Raw genomic sequence first — 15991 nt, forward strand, 5'->3', positions numbered from 1 at the left:
TTATACATTATACAGATTTGTTAACTAAATAAACCATTGACCGATAAATTAAGTTACACTACGAAAGTACATATTTTGTTGATTCTATCATCAGGTTAGGATTTCTAATAGTTTAAGATGTTTACCATGTCACATTTTGTCCCCTGGTACCCGTCATCACAGTGACAACGCCCTGATATTGGGTCACATTTTTGGCCCGTGCAGTCACAGCGCTGTAAGCAATCCTGACCGTAATTGTAAGGGTCACACTGCTGGGCGCAAAACGCTAAAATTATATGAAATGCCATTTTTAAAGTTTAACTTTTGACAAAAGGCAGTCACAATGCCAACAACACAATGTGTTACTGTACAAAGGGTAGTACAGGAAGGTGTAATTCCCATGGCAACCGCCATTGCTAATGAAACAGCAGGATTCATGTGACCTCCAGACACATGACCAAACGTTTGGGTGCATTTTCATATCATCAAATCAGAGGTAATTTCTATCTGAAAAGTATTAATTATAGGCAGATCACTATCAAATCAAATGTAAGCCTCCGCTGGTCTAATCACAAGTAGTCCAAATATAAATAGTGCTAATCTTTCTCCCTTTCCTCGTACCCTTCGTGATTTCTTTTACTCTATTGTGTTTCAGTATATACCACTTAGCATTCTGTCGAAATCGGCATGTCCCTATCGCATGCTGGGTAAAAATAGTGGCGACAGAATCTGATATCTCGAAAAGAGAAACTGAAAGAAGCGAAAAGGAGTAAATTCAGCGAGTTGTATTTAACGAACTCTAGTTTTCTTATTTAAAAGTTAACACCCCCCTTTTCTTTTTGTTTTTCTAAAATAGCGATATAGTTCTTTATAGGAATATAAGTCTCTGCAAATCTGATATGCCAGAAAATGTCGAAAAATCATTATAAAGTAAGTGGATTGTATATGAAATAAAGATCAGCCGGATTTTTAGTTGTGGTCAGCCTTAAATATCCGAATCCATCTCTTGAAATGACAGTAAAGTTCAAGCAAACAGGTTTTGACTGTAACTATATGGGTTTTTTTTTATTCAGGAACACCTTTTTATACTTTACGGATATAATTAATAATTATATGCAATACATTTTACAAGTTTTATTCATGGCGTATATTCTTCTAATGTGTCTGTAGACAAATCCGGAAATACCACCTTATGACACAGTTTCTACAAACTTGCTTGCTAGACACAGGGACACTAACTTATTAGCCTTTTTTACAAAAATATTTTCCTGATAGTTATTTCAGACTAGTCGCCCAGACATAAATAGCAAAAGTGAAAACGTATTGTTTTCCACAAGAGTAGGGGTGGGATGGGGGAGGGTTAATAAAACTCGTTTTTTTTTTAAGTAAATTCAAAACTAATAAAAAAAAAACACTGTACTTTGAAATTTTAAGAAAGTTCTTATACCAGTCTTGCAATCAGAGTCTTTTAAATAATGTTAAAAAAGTCAAGAGAAAACTTTGTGTCATTAATATATTGTTACGTACGAAGTTCGTATCCAGGATAGCACTGACATGTGCCATCCACAGGGTTACATGTTCCATGGTTACATCTAGAAGTACACGTTTGTGAACAGTTAACGCCAAATGTATTCTTCGGACATGGGAAATTACAATGCGGCCCCATCCAACCTTGCTTACACCTGAAAGATACCCGAGGTCATCAATACCATCCTGCATACTCGCTAGAAGTATGGATTTGTTTGCATTCCTACAACAGCAGATTCCCAAATTTGTCCTTTAACAAACTTCTGCACAAAAATAATAATATCTCTATATTAACTGAGCAGATTGTAACACGTGGCTGTGTGTAAAAACGAACATTTTACATAAACAAATTAATAAAATATTTTAATTAAAAAATTATTCAACGTTAATTCCTATTTTAAAAATACTGTATTTAAGTTATAAGAAATGCTCCATATTTAAGACCAGACAAAACGTATTTATTTAAGTGTAAATTTTCAGAAAAAGGATCTTTAGGAACAAAAAGGAATTATTTTAGCCCTATTTTATGAATGTTTCAGGAGAACTTTGAATCATCATAATCGTTCAAACAAAGTTCAACCTTACACAAGTCAGTTTTATAATGAAGTTTACGCTTAAGAATTACTTGATTTATCACAATTCTCAGTAAATTGCATGTAAATTAAACCTTTACTATATGTTATAGGAAAGTTAAAAAATACGTTTATAAACTTAATGTAAAACATACAAACTGCAGTTACGTCTGACGAAACTGATATGAAATAAATAACAACAGATGGCACCTACACACAATTTCCTGTCGCTGGGTCGCAAATAGAGTTACTTGAACAATTACATGCATCTGCAAAATAAATAAAATACACGTGCACCTCGTGCTAGAAACTTTAGAAGCTTTTAATACTTTATCATGTGAAGGAAAACACCGCCATGCAGGCATTACTTGTACAGCAACCAGTTTACATTTGAAAATTATAATTAACTTCATGCTGTAATTTTAGCAATACATTGAATTTGTTGCTATAATTTTCTTTTATTTTGCGAAAATATTTTATATTGCTTATTTAATGGAAATAATTATACATATTAAAGGGCTTCCCGTACCTGCGATATCTTGTTTCCCCTGATATTCATAACAGCGTAATATAATATCATATCAACGTGTTGCTAAACGTATTAATTAATACTTACGAGTACAGCCTTCTCCATAGTAACCATCCGGGCATTTGTTTTGGCAACTGTTTCCCTGGAAACCTGGTTTGCATGCGCATACACCGTTACTTGGGTCACACATGGCAGTGTTGCTCTGGTTACACGTGCAGTTTCTCCTGCAAGATGTCCCATAAGTCCACGCTGGACATTGCTGGAACAGTAAGCATAAATACTTTTGGGAGCATGTTTTCTTAAATTATGACATTTTGTCGCAATAGAGAAAGTTATTTCATCTGTTTATAAAATTTGGTAAAATTAAAAAGCAAAGAAAACTAGATTGTGCTAAGCAAATTTTAATTATAAAACACATGTACTGACTGAAAATGTGAGGAAAAATCTTCAGGTTGTAGAATGTACAGACTTTTCCAAATATATTACACTCGTAAGTTTTGGTATGTTATAAAAATTGCTTTGGCATACATTTATAGGTATATTAACGTCTACGAGATGTAAAATCTGAACGTTTATAAATAACCATGCATAAAATCTCAGAAAAAAAATTGAACCTATACAAAAATTCATCAGAAATTCTGCATCGATAACAATAAACACGAAACAACAACCGGACTGAAAGCGTATGTGTATGCAAATGTTACTATCCCTAATATGGTTTACGAGTTTTATAAACCCACTTTCTCTTTTGCAGTTTTATTTTCATTTCATAACTGTCAACAATTTCTACACTAGCATCAAAATAAAAATCTGTTGCACTATGAATTATACCATACCCTGCTGAAACACGTGCATTTGACTGGCCAAGAGTACAGCACGCACGGGTACATTTTGCGTCGTTATCACAATTTGTATATAATATAACAATGGTTTACTTATGTGTAGGTCAATATGTAAATTTGTTGACTTGTCGGGACTTTCAATTGACCTACAGCGTTTGACTTACCTGATCACAATTTGGTCCAGTTTTTCCTGGACTACATTCACACTTCACATCCCAGCTTGTCACACTAGGTGGCTTGTTGATGCACTGTCCCCATTTAGGCTAAAGGAAAAACAAAATATTTTCTAGATGAATTTGATTATTGTAAATCTTCTGCACAGCTTATATAAGGCCACTGGCACAAAATATAGAACTTCTTTGTACATGTGTACTTTGTATCACTTAATCTTTAGCTCGACTGATGATATGTTGTTTAAACCATTTAATGTGAATATTTGGAACAGGCTTTCATGAAAACTTGAGCACAGCTCTAATATTACAGATCTTCAGCAAAACTTATTACAGAACTTTGGAATAACTTGCTATATATGTTTAGCACAATTAATGATATATCTCTGCACAACATATCATAGATATGTTTGACACAATATGTTATATATCTTTGTTGTAGTATATCACGTATCTTTGGTACATCAATGGCTCAGTTAAAGACATATTTTGACATACTTTATTGCATATCTTTGTCATAATTTATGACAAATCTTTGTCACATCTTATGATAAATTTTTTTGTACATTTGTTCAACTTTTAATACATCTTTGGAAGGACATGTAATACGCCTTTGGCATAATTTATAATACATCCATTTCGTAACTTAAGAAAACATCTTTGGTATCTTACATTGTCAGTACCAGCGTCGGCGGTAACACACCACGGCAGACATTTTGATAAAACATTGTGTCCAACAGCTGGTGCTCCCGGCGGAGGACCAAATACTTGTAACCTGTTAGTGCCACCACAAGTCCACAATGGATTACCCTGACAGGCTAATCCACATTCACTAAAAAATAAGAGTTTCAAGCTGGTATTAATTTATGACTATTCTTGACTGACTGTTACAATAATTCTGAATGTTAAAAATAACAGTTCCTGAATGTTTGTAATCCTGGATTGTAACATATCATACTTGTTATTGAAAATAAAACCGATTTGTTGTTAAACATAACATATGAGCCGTGCCATGAGAAAAACAACATAGTGGCTTTACGACCAGCATGGATCCAGACCAGCCTGCGCATCCGCGCAGTCTGGTCAGGATCCATGTTGTTCGCTAATGGTTTCTCTAATTGCAATAGGCTTTGAACGCGAATAGCATGGATGCGCAGTCTGGTCTGGATCCATGGTGGTCGCAAAGCCACTGTGTTGGTATTCTCATAGCCCGGCTCATTTATTTCTACATAAAGATTAAACACGGACAGCAGATTTATCTAATATTTTATAATATCTCATGACAACAAACATGTTCCTTATTTTGCGGTTATACGAGAATTTTCTCCCCCTGTTCTACTGGTAAAAGCATTGACAATATGGAAATTCATAGCATTATCTAAGCCTTAAACGTTCTTTAAAATTAATATGACACAAGAGCTGTTTGTAATACACGTATACCCCCTTGATGGGTTGTCCCATTTTCAGTCCTGTGATCACTTTTACCTTGACCTTTGACCTACTAACCCCAAAACAAAAGTGGTCATTAACTTCAGAAGCCCATGCTATCAAATTTGAAGATACTGGGTCAGGTGGTTCTCGAGTTATTGAGTAGTAAAGGTTTTCAAGGGTCAGAACCCCGTGTCCTTGACCTTTGACTTACTGACCCCACGAACAACACAAACAGCAAGGGTCTTCTGCTTTATTAGGCCCAATCGTTCTCTCAAGTTTGAAGGTTCATGGCCATGTGATTCTTAAGGTACCGAGCATAAATAGTTTTCAATTTTCAGGTCCGTATGACCTTGACCTTTGATCTACTGACCCCATGCACAGCAGTGGTCATCTACTTCATAAGTCAAACAATGAATAAATAAATACAAATGTTCTGCGTCAAATGGTTATCAAGTTATTGGACGGAAGCCGTTTTCAAGGTTCAAGCCCCTGTGACCTTGACCTTTCGCTCTACTTGACCTTTGACTTATTGACTCTAAAAGCAACAGGTGCCATATACTTGTTAATGCTGGCAACCCCGAGTCCACTAGAGAAAACAGTGAGAATATTTACTGTTAAACTCAAATCAATGTAATTCTGTACCTATCATGAACTTTTTTACTCATATCTAAATGGTTGTCACAGTAACATTGATTGGTTCCCTCTGTACCAGAATATTTATAGTTTCTTTGCCTGCAATAAGAAAATAGTATTGTAATAAAATCTGACATTATGGCTGACGGCATATATAATCTCAAATTATCGAAATTATCTATTTTGGAACTATAATGTCTGATAAAAGAAAAAAAAAATCAGCACTGGTTTTGAAATGCCGTCTTTTCTACTATGATACAAATTAATTGGATTTCCATTTTACAGTTAAAACAAAAACGATTTTTTAATTTTCTGAGAACCATGTTATTATCGTTTTCTTTAAAAGATGTTGATATTATACAATTAATGCCTTTTGATGAGGTCGATATGTGAATTTATCGACCTGATAAAAGCAACCAAGGGCGCAGTTTTTGATATCAGAGGTTGATATTGCTTTTATCAGGTCGATAAATCTACATATCGACCGAACCTAAAAGGCAACAATCGTTCTATTATTAAATCCAGTCTGTTTATAAGTATAAACATTAAATACAAATATCTGCAGCCTTAGGTCATGTTACGTAGTAAATTGTGTACGACATCGCTTTGTTTTTACGCCAACCCATTATGACGTCACAGCTGGAGGTCAATACATGTTTTTATCATTGATCATGTGACTACATCTAGACAAATGGAAATGACTATAAATATAGATTTAATAATAAAAAGATTTTAGATTACAACTGTATATAAATGCTATAGCGAACGGAAAGTTGTTTCAAAACTTATAAAAATTACAGACCTGCAGAGTTGTTTACAATAGTCCGGCGTCATTTTAGATCTGGTGACAGATGTGCTAGGTATGGCAAAAGCTAGAGTACGGTTGGTCGGAACATCGCGGAAACACCCTCGGAATACTTCGTTCCCATATACCGTGTTTCTGTAATCAATCTGCTTCTGTCCAGACTGACTGTGATCCTTTAAAGTAATTTAAAAATAGTTTGTCCCATTGCATTTGATTGGTATAAACAAGTCATGTGACACAATTTGTTGAAATAATATTGAAAATCAAGACGGGTTTAAATTTTTTTTTAATTACTATTATTACAAGTTAAACAAACTTGCAGATCTCTCCATAGCAAATACTTTTCAAAAGCAAAAGAATTCCTTAGTTTTAGCAAGTTACATAAAATAATATTTATTGAAATGGTTTACCACAAATTGATCCTGCAATGTCGATGTCTTAACGACACCGTGGTTATCGCCCACAATCCCCTTCAAAATAAGGGAGTCGATTCTGATACGCCCCATCCCACCCATACCACCACAGCAATGGCTGCCACCGGTTCCTCCATCACCGCCCATCGCCCATAACTTCTGATAACCTACAAAGCAAAGTCACAAGAAACTCCACTAACCTTTCGCGTGTAATCTAATTGTGTAGAAAGTCATAGTCCGAAAAAACATATGATAGTTCAGGGAACAAAAAAGGAGACACGTTTTCTACACTCATATAAATGACAGTCCCATCGAAGTTTTCGAACATTCACTTTCTAGTAGATCAGAAACGATTATAATATAGCCTCTGTTATAGAAAATATATACCAGATTTAGTCAAAAGTGAAACATAAGCAAGAACTTGAGAAACAACAAAACGTTGGCACATATGTCATATTATTCTTACCAATGTCAACAAGTTTGGCAGACAGGTATATGCTACCTCCGCTACCTCCACCCCCGGGTCCTGACATATCCCAGCAAGCAGTAGTACTATTACCAAGGCAACGGACAGGGCTCTTCAAATCGCAGGAATCTGGACATCCCATACATCTAAAATAACGCATATTATGTAAACGATACACGTAATCACAATTTGATGGACTTGCCAAATAAAGATACATAGCTGTCCGAGTCAAACATCTGTTATAACCAAAAGAAGACTGCAAAGTTAAATATTAAAAGCTCGCGTCAACAGTTCTTAAATACAATTTCAAATCAATTCAAAATTAAGGTTCGTTAGTATTAATCAGTGCAAAAACAATTTATATGCATTTCTGACAGATATGGTAAGGAAACATGCATACCCACTTCCGGCAGGTATGTCACCTTGTCCATTTTCCCCTGCTACTGAAATCACACCGGTGATGACAATCGATCTCTCGGCAATAATTTTCACAGCTCCACCCCCGTTGCCACCGTGTCCGCCTGTATTTACGTTACAAAATGTTTTATAGAACATTCGATTCAGTTACGTCGATTTCAATACATTTAGTATTTTATACCTCAGATTTATCATATCTTACTGGAAGTTATAGGACAAGTAGTTCTTTTGCTACGCTTTAACTTGTTACTTATATATGTTAACACGAAACAACAATACAACGTTAATATACGCAATGTGAAAGGAAATACCATAAGCATAAACCATAAGCACAAAAGATCAAACATATCACTCAATAGCTGCATACAAATGGGCACCGTCATAAAACTGTCACTTAGCAAGATATGGAGGCAACTGTTTTTAGCTAGTTTATGACGTTTAAATCTCGCGTTTACACTACGCAAATTTTCTATATTTCATATACTCAGTCGTAAGACAGAATTTTAGACATATCATCATATTTGTATGCTTTTCTTGAGTCAGAAACATACATAGCTTTTAAAACAACCAACCAGGTGGATTTGTAGTAAGGTCTTTTGCATTTCCGCCACTGCCTCCACCAGAGCCCCTGTACAGTGTGTTAAGATCTGTATCTCCATACATACGTCCACCTGATCCAAGACCAATCCTGTCTCCTACAACTTTGATGCCCCCGAATCTGAAGTCGAGAGTAATGTTAACAGTCGATTTACTTTACGTACCCATTCCCAATACATTACTTACTCTATCTTTGGAAGTAATAACCTGTTTTTCGTACGTCAGTTATGGTTCCTTCTAGAAGGAACACTTAGAATTGGTAAGTCACACTTGACTGAGCAATTGACCTCGAAAACTGTTATCATTACAAACTGGCCAATCAAACTCCGTGACCTTAGAAATAACCTCTGACGTTAAAATTATTCTTTCTTAATTGAGGCGACTCTCTGGCTGAACACGCTCCGCGGATTACATATTACTAAACCCGTGAATGGAAAAGTGGCGTTGTTGAAACATGGAAACAAATTTCAGTTACGGCCGAAGAGTGCCAAATAGTGCCGAATAGAATAAAAGAATACGTAATTGTACGGTAATTGCCGACTGTCATAACAGGTTTCTACCTTAGTGAGTATGTTTTTAAATGAAAACTTGTATAGTCTGTGAAATATGAGAAAAGGTATGAACTGCGTTAGTCACGTGTATTACTTGATTACATATTACATGTGTACCAGCAAAGAAAGGACTGTTTTTACGTGGAAGTACTTCTATGGAGATGTAATTTGTGTTTTTTGGTAAGAATTTTGTAGATTTAAAATAAGAAGAAAAAACTGTGAATCAACGCAAACTTACGTAGTTTACCTGTTTTACATCACCCCATATATCAAAAGATGTTTCCATGTCTCATTTTCAACATACCCAGCACTTCCATATCCCCCTCCCCCTCCTGATCGTCCCGTGCCATCTTTTAACGTGTTTCCCCCGGAACCTCCACCGCCACCACCATTATTCTGCTGAATGGATATCTTGCCGGCACCGCTGTAAGTCTCGCCTTGCGTTCCACCAATACCCGACACATTTGAAGTTGCTGCACCTCTGAATCCGGCACCTACCGCGTCTAAATAACCATCAATTTGAACTTCCTGTAAATTGAGATATTTGTGTAACATGGATTTATAACGTTTGCAAAATTTCATTCGCTAAAGTTTTCAAAGGCTTATATCTTTTCATTGTATTTGAAAAGTATATAAAGCTATGAATCTGAATATTATAAACAGATAAAACCAAACTGAATTTAGATATGACTATAAAAGACAAAGGTGGCCAAAGAAAATAGAACGTTTTTACCCATCAGCAATTTTTATCCAAGCCTAGCAGCTAGGGGTAACCCCCTTTACCAAAAGGTTTAAATACATTGTATAAAAATTCCCTGCTTACGGGAAGCCTGTCACAGGTCTTCAAATGTCCATTAACCATACTATTGACCGATTTAAGTTCATAAATGCATACTAATAAACACTAACCAATACGAAAATGTCATAAAACTGAAAGTTTATTTCTTTTCAGAAATCTCACGCACCTAATTAAATGCACGCAATATTACATCTAGAAATTGATCAAACCTTCGTAAAGTGATTGGTACGGTTAAACGGTATTATATCTGTTTGTTTACACAGTTGACTTCAGAAAAGTTTACTGATGTCAACCAGTTACATCTCCATACACATTACGTAAAGTCCTCTACTTGGTACAAGTGTGCATAATACGGTTTTGCAAATGTAGTCGAACATTCAATCTAATCTCCTTTTCATAATTTTTCATCTCCCATCATTTTTTCAGATGTGAGTTCCCTTGTTGGTGCTTTACATATTGAGCATAAATATACCAGACCTATCCTCAAATACTCTAAAATGAGAATCCTTATTCTATATGAGTCGAAAATATTGAGTTCCGCTTGCTAATATAAATAAACTTTAAGGTTTAGCAGTATATCACAAAACAACAGAAATTATTAGTAAACGAACAGCATCTTGACAAACAGTTTATCTGTCCAATACATGTTTTACTGTTCTGTCCCATAGAAATGGATACTTCAAATATTCTAAAGGAGTTGTCCCCCTTTAAAAAGAATGCCATTTGTTTGTAAAGAAATAAATGTAAACAATTGTCAAAAAAGATGTTTTACCTAATTATGTTAAGTTTAAACTCTGGTACATTGTTGCAAAAGCATCAAAACGAAGACATGTACAAGCTTTTTAAAATGGTGAGCTTTTTAAAGGCGCTGAATTGTCCAGAAGCGTGGCCCCTTCTTCCAGAATTCAATGCATATATGAGTAAATTGACTAAGGTTTTGTAGAATACTATACATGATTCATATGCTATTTAATTTTCTTGTAAAACAATACTTTCTTTCTAAGATTTGGTGATGTTCAATTTTTTTTCCGAAACATGGACCTAACTCATAACTTACACAAACGTCAAGAAAGTAAACGCAAACCTGTGCTGTCACGTCAAACACTCCTCCGGTAGAACCGTTGTACCGTGACACTAGGACAGTGACACCTTTTGGTATAACGAACCGGCTTACATTACAGTGGATACCTGCAATAAAAAACACTTGTTGCCAGAAAATGGAAAGAAACGTTACAAATATTCAAAAATATTTCCTGAAATTGTTTGGAAACCGGAGTGACGTGACAATGAAATCACCGATAATAACAATGTGATATAACAGTGACACCACCGAGGCTACCGGAGTGACATGACAATCAAATCACCAATAATAACAATGTGATATAACAGTGACACCACCGAGGTTACCGGAGTGACATGACAATGAAATCACCGATAATACCAACGTGATATAACAGTGACACCACCGAGGTTACCGGAGTGACATGACAATGAAATCACCGATAATAACAATGTGATATAACAGTGACACCACCGAGGTTACCGGAGTGACATGACAATGAAATCACCGATAATACCAACGTGATATAACAGTGACACCATCGAGGTTACCGGAGTGACATGGCAATGAAATCACCGATAATAACAACGTGATATAACAGTGACACCACCGAGGTTACCGGAGTGACATGGCAATGAAATCACCGATAATAGTGATATAACAGTGACACCACCGAGGTTACCGGAGTGACATGACAATGAAATCACCGATAATAACAACGTGATATAACAGTGACACCACCGAGGTTACCGGAGTGACATGACAATGAAATACGATTACAACGTGTTAAAGTACACCACGGTCGAGTGACTGACATGAAATCACGCTTACCACGTGTTAACGGACCACGAGGTTACCGGAGTGACATGACAATGAAATCACCGATAATACCAACGTGATATAACAGTGACACCACCGAGGTTACCGGAGTGGCATGACAATGAAATCACCGATAATAACAACGTGATATAACAGTGACACCACCGAGGTTACCGGAGTGACATGACAATGAAATCACCGATAATAACAACGTGATATAACAGTGACACCACCGAGGTTACCGGAGTGACATGACAATGAAATCCCCATTAATACCAACGTGATATAACAGTGACACCACCGAGGTTACCGGAGTGACATGGCAATGAAATCACCAGTAATACCAATGTGGTATAACAGTGAAACCACGGAGGTTACCGGAGTGACATAACATGATATAACAGTGAAACCACCGAGGTTACCGGAGTGACATGACAAAAAAATCACTTATAACACCAATGTAATATAACAGTAAAACCATCGAGGTTACCGGAGTGACATGACAATGAAATCACCAAAAATACCAATGTGATATAACAGTCAAACCACCGAGGTCACCGGAGTGACATGACAATGAAATCACCAATAATACCAATGTGATATAACAGTAAAATCACCCATGTCACCGGAGTGACATGACAATGAAATCACCAATGATACCAATGTGATATAACAGTAAAATCACCGAGGTTACCAGAGTGACATGACAATGAAATCACCAATAATACCAATGTGATATAACAGTAAAACAACCGAGGCTACTAGAGTGACCTCTGACAAACCGCTTAATTACTTAAGGCATGAATTTTAATCAAAACGTTACACAGTTTTGTCTGTACTATCTTTCAAACTTTATTTTCCAACTTAGGTTTACATCAAGTAAACAACATAAGCATCATTTCCGTACTTATACAGTGAATAATGGATGGCGGCATATCATATTAACAAACTGCAGGTCAATGGAGAACGACAAACATAATATATTTAGCAGTCTGATACATGTATGTAATACTACAAATATCAGTTAAGTTGGTCTGCAGTTCGCAGTTCGCAGTTCGCGTTTCGAATTGCGAACTGCAAACTGGTCTGCAGTTCGCAGTTCGCAGTTCGCGATTCGAATTGCGAATTGCGAACTGCAAACTGGTCTGCAGTTCGCGATTCGAATTGCAAACTGTAAACTGGTCTGCACTTTACGATTCAAATGTCAACGTGCAGTCTGATCTACACTGTCCTGCGCATTGCAGACAAGAATGCATTTCACGGTTGGTCTGCAGTTCGCGTTTCAAATTGCGAACTGCAAACTGGTCTGCAGTTCGCGATTCGTGTTGCGAACTGCAAACTAGTCTGCAGTTTACGATTCAAATTTCAACGTGCAGTCTGATCAACACTGTCCTGCGCATTGCAGACAAAAATGCATTTCACAGTTGGTCTGCAGTTCGCGTTTTGAACTGCGAACTGCAAACTGGTCTGCAGTTCGCGATTTGTGTTGCGAACTGCAAACTAATCTGCAGTTTACGATTCAAATTTCAAAGTGCAGTCTGATCAGCACTGTCCAGCGCATTGCGGACCAGAATGCATTTGATAATTAGTCTGCAGTTCTCATTTCGCGTTTCCAACTTCGAACTGGTCCGCGGTTCGCGTTCCAAATTGCAAACTGCAATCTTGTCTGCTGATTACAATAAAAATTTCAAAGTGCAGTCAGATCAGCACTTTCTTGCGCATTGCAGACAAGAATGCATTTCACAGTTGGTCTATAGTTTGCAGTTTGTGTTTCCAATTGTGAACTGCAAACTGGTCTGTAGTTCGCAGTTCGCGTTTCGAATTGCGAACTGCAAACTGGTCTGCAGTTCGCAGTTCGCGATCTGAATTGCGAACTGCAAACTGGTCTGCAGTTCGGGATTCGTATTTCGAATTGTAAACTCGGACACAATTTACGATTCAAATTTCAAAGTGCAGTCTGATCAGCACTTTCCAGCTCATTGCAGACAAGAATGCTTTTCATAATTAGTCTGCAGTTCGCATTTCGCGTTTCAAACTGCGATCTTCAAACTGGTCCGCAGTTCGCGTTCCAAATTGCAAACTGCAATCTTGTCTGCTGATTACAATAAAAATTTCAAAGTGCAGTCTGATCAGCACTTTCTTGCGCATTGCAGACAAGAATGCATTTCACAGTTGGTCTATAGTTCTCAGTTTGTGTTTCCAATTGCGATCTGCAAACTGGTCTGCAGTTCGCAGTTCGCGTTTCGAATTGCGAACTGCAAACTGGTCTGCAGTTCGCAGTTCGCAGTTCGCGATTCGAATTGCGAACTGCAAACTGGTCTGCAGTTCGCGATTCGAATTCGAACTGCAAACTGCTCTTCAGTTCGGGATTCGTATTGCAAACTGTAAACTGGGCTACAATTTACGAATCAAATTTCAAAGAGCAGTCTGATCAGCACTGTCCAGCGCATTGCGGGCAAGAATGCATTTCATAATTAGTCTGCAGTTCGCATTTCGCGTTTCCACCTGCGAACTGCAAACTGGTCCGCAGTTTGCGTTCCAAATTGCAAACTGCAATCTTGTCGGCTGATTACAATAAAAATTTCAAAGTGCAGTCTGAGCAGCACTTTCTTGCGCATTTCACAGTTGGTCTATAGTTCGAAGTTTGTGTTTCGAATTGCGAACTGCAAACTGGTCTGCAGTTCGCGATTCGAATTGCGAACTGCAAACTAGTCTGCAGTTTGCAGTTCGCGTTTCGAATTGCGATCTGCAAACTGGTCTGCAGTTCGCGATTCGAATTCGAACTGAAACTGGTTTGCAATTCAAGATTCAAAATGAAAGTGAATTTGAAGGTTACTCTTATATTTTAATGTAATAGGTCAGTGTTTGCTAAATATAACATTTTGAGCCGTGCCATGAAAAAATCAACTTAGTGGGTTTGCGACCAGCATGGATCCAGACCAGCTTGCGCATCCGCGCAATCAGGTCAGGATCCATGCTATTCGCTAATGGTTTCTCTAATTGCAGTAGGCTTTAAAAGCGAACAGCATGGATCCTGACCAGACTGCGCGGATGCGCAGGCTGGTCTGGATCCATGCTAGTCGCACACCCACTATGTTGGTTTTCTCATGGCACGGCTCATTAATGTTAATGGTCTGCACTTCCTCCCTCTTCATTAGAACTGCAAAGTGCCGGCAAGTCTGCGGCTCCTAGTTTTCGATTCAAACTACGAATTGCAAACTGGTCTGCAGTTCTCAGTTCGCAGTTCGCAATTCGTAGTTCATAATTCAAATTGCGAACTGCAAACTGATCTGCAGTTCTCAGTTCGCAGTTCGAAATTCGTAGTTCATAATTCGAATTGCGAACTGCAAACTGGTCTGCAGTTCGCAGTTCACGATTCGAATTGCGAACTGCAAACTGGTCTGCAGTTCAATATTTAAAATAAATTTTAAAGTATATTGGAACATTATACTCTTAGGCCTAGAATTTCGTACTTAGTAAGTTTTTGCTTAAAAGAGGTTATGGTCCCTCAGCTGCAGTCACTTTATCCGAATCGAAATTGTAAACTGTAAGCTGGTCTGACTAAGCGACCTGTACCGGTTCTTCTACTAAAAGAAGGCTTCTAAAGTGTCATTGCTATGCACAAGGTATATCAAAGCACCAGTCTGTCTTTCCACAAAGAGTCTGTATCTAAATACACGATTTCTCTCCATCTGCTCTGAGGGATCTCGCTCTTCATCTGGTGAGATCGTTCGCGACCAGAGTGGCTGCGTTTGTGCTATGTAAAACGCCTTTAAACGGGCTTATCATGAAAAGGACTATATATAAACATGGTATAATAATAATAATTTCAAATTACTCTAATCAGAGTCATATACATTATATGTTATATTAAAATGTTCGTGGTATATTCGATAGCAGTCCATAATAAATGGTACCTAATTTACCCATTTTATTTGGGCACATTCGTGTAGAACGAGTGCTTTAATAAATCACACGTTTGCACTACTGGAATACATTCTACATGGAATGAGACAGTTCACATTTTCATACACCCCACATGGCAAGTTTTGCAGATCGAAACTGGAAGTAAATGTTTATTGTGCGGACTAGAGCAAATATGCGCTATTTTAAGGGTAGCAGACCACAACTGGCAGGCATTTTAATAGGAATATCCAACCCCCATTTTCTTGTTATTATCATTTGTAACAGAGCTTTTCTGAAAAGTTGTTGTAGGAAAAATTGATGTTCTCTAAAGATACGTAAAGACGGCCTGAAGTTAGCGGGTTTTAATACAATACAAAAAAGGATTAATCACTGGAATTTAAACATTCTCTGTCATAATGTATATGCGGTTTACAATTAAAATTGTGAATAATGCATTGAACTTTGATTAGCGATC

General features: G+C 37.2%; 1 protein-coding gene across 2 annotated transcripts in view; it reads right to left on the bottom strand.

Annotated features, from left to right (window-relative positions):
- The window catches only part of LOC123561469 (uncharacterized), a 66386-nt gene that overhangs the window by 20450 nt on the left and 29945 nt on the right, over positions 1-15991 (bottom strand). For both annotated transcript variants that reach the window (XM_045353858.2, XM_045353859.2), the window contains exons 19-32: positions 10816-10919; positions 9237-9460; positions 8357-8502; positions 7768-7888; positions 7368-7513; positions 6899-7068; positions 6486-6661; positions 5693-5782; positions 4292-4451; positions 3614-3712; positions 2695-2866; positions 2293-2347; positions 1507-1661; positions 126-265 (exon numbers count right to left, since the gene is read on the bottom strand). In XM_045353858.2, coding sequence (XP_045209793.2) covers positions 126-265; positions 1507-1661; positions 2293-2347; positions 2695-2866; positions 3614-3712; positions 4292-4451; positions 5693-5782; positions 6486-6661; positions 6899-7068; positions 7368-7513; positions 7768-7888; positions 8357-8502; positions 9237-9460; positions 10816-10919 — 1958 coding nt within the window. The remainder of the gene's footprint in view (positions 1-125; positions 266-1506; positions 1662-2292; positions 2348-2694; positions 2867-3613; positions 3713-4291; positions 4452-5692; positions 5783-6485; positions 6662-6898; positions 7069-7367; positions 7514-7767; positions 7889-8356; positions 8503-9236; positions 9461-10815; positions 10920-15991) is intronic.

This window comes from Mercenaria mercenaria, chromosome 10 (assembly GCF_021730395.1).
Source record: "Mercenaria mercenaria strain notata chromosome 10, MADL_Memer_1, whole genome shotgun sequence".
NCBI lineage: Eukaryota > Metazoa > Mollusca > Bivalvia > Venerida > Veneridae > Mercenaria > Mercenaria mercenaria.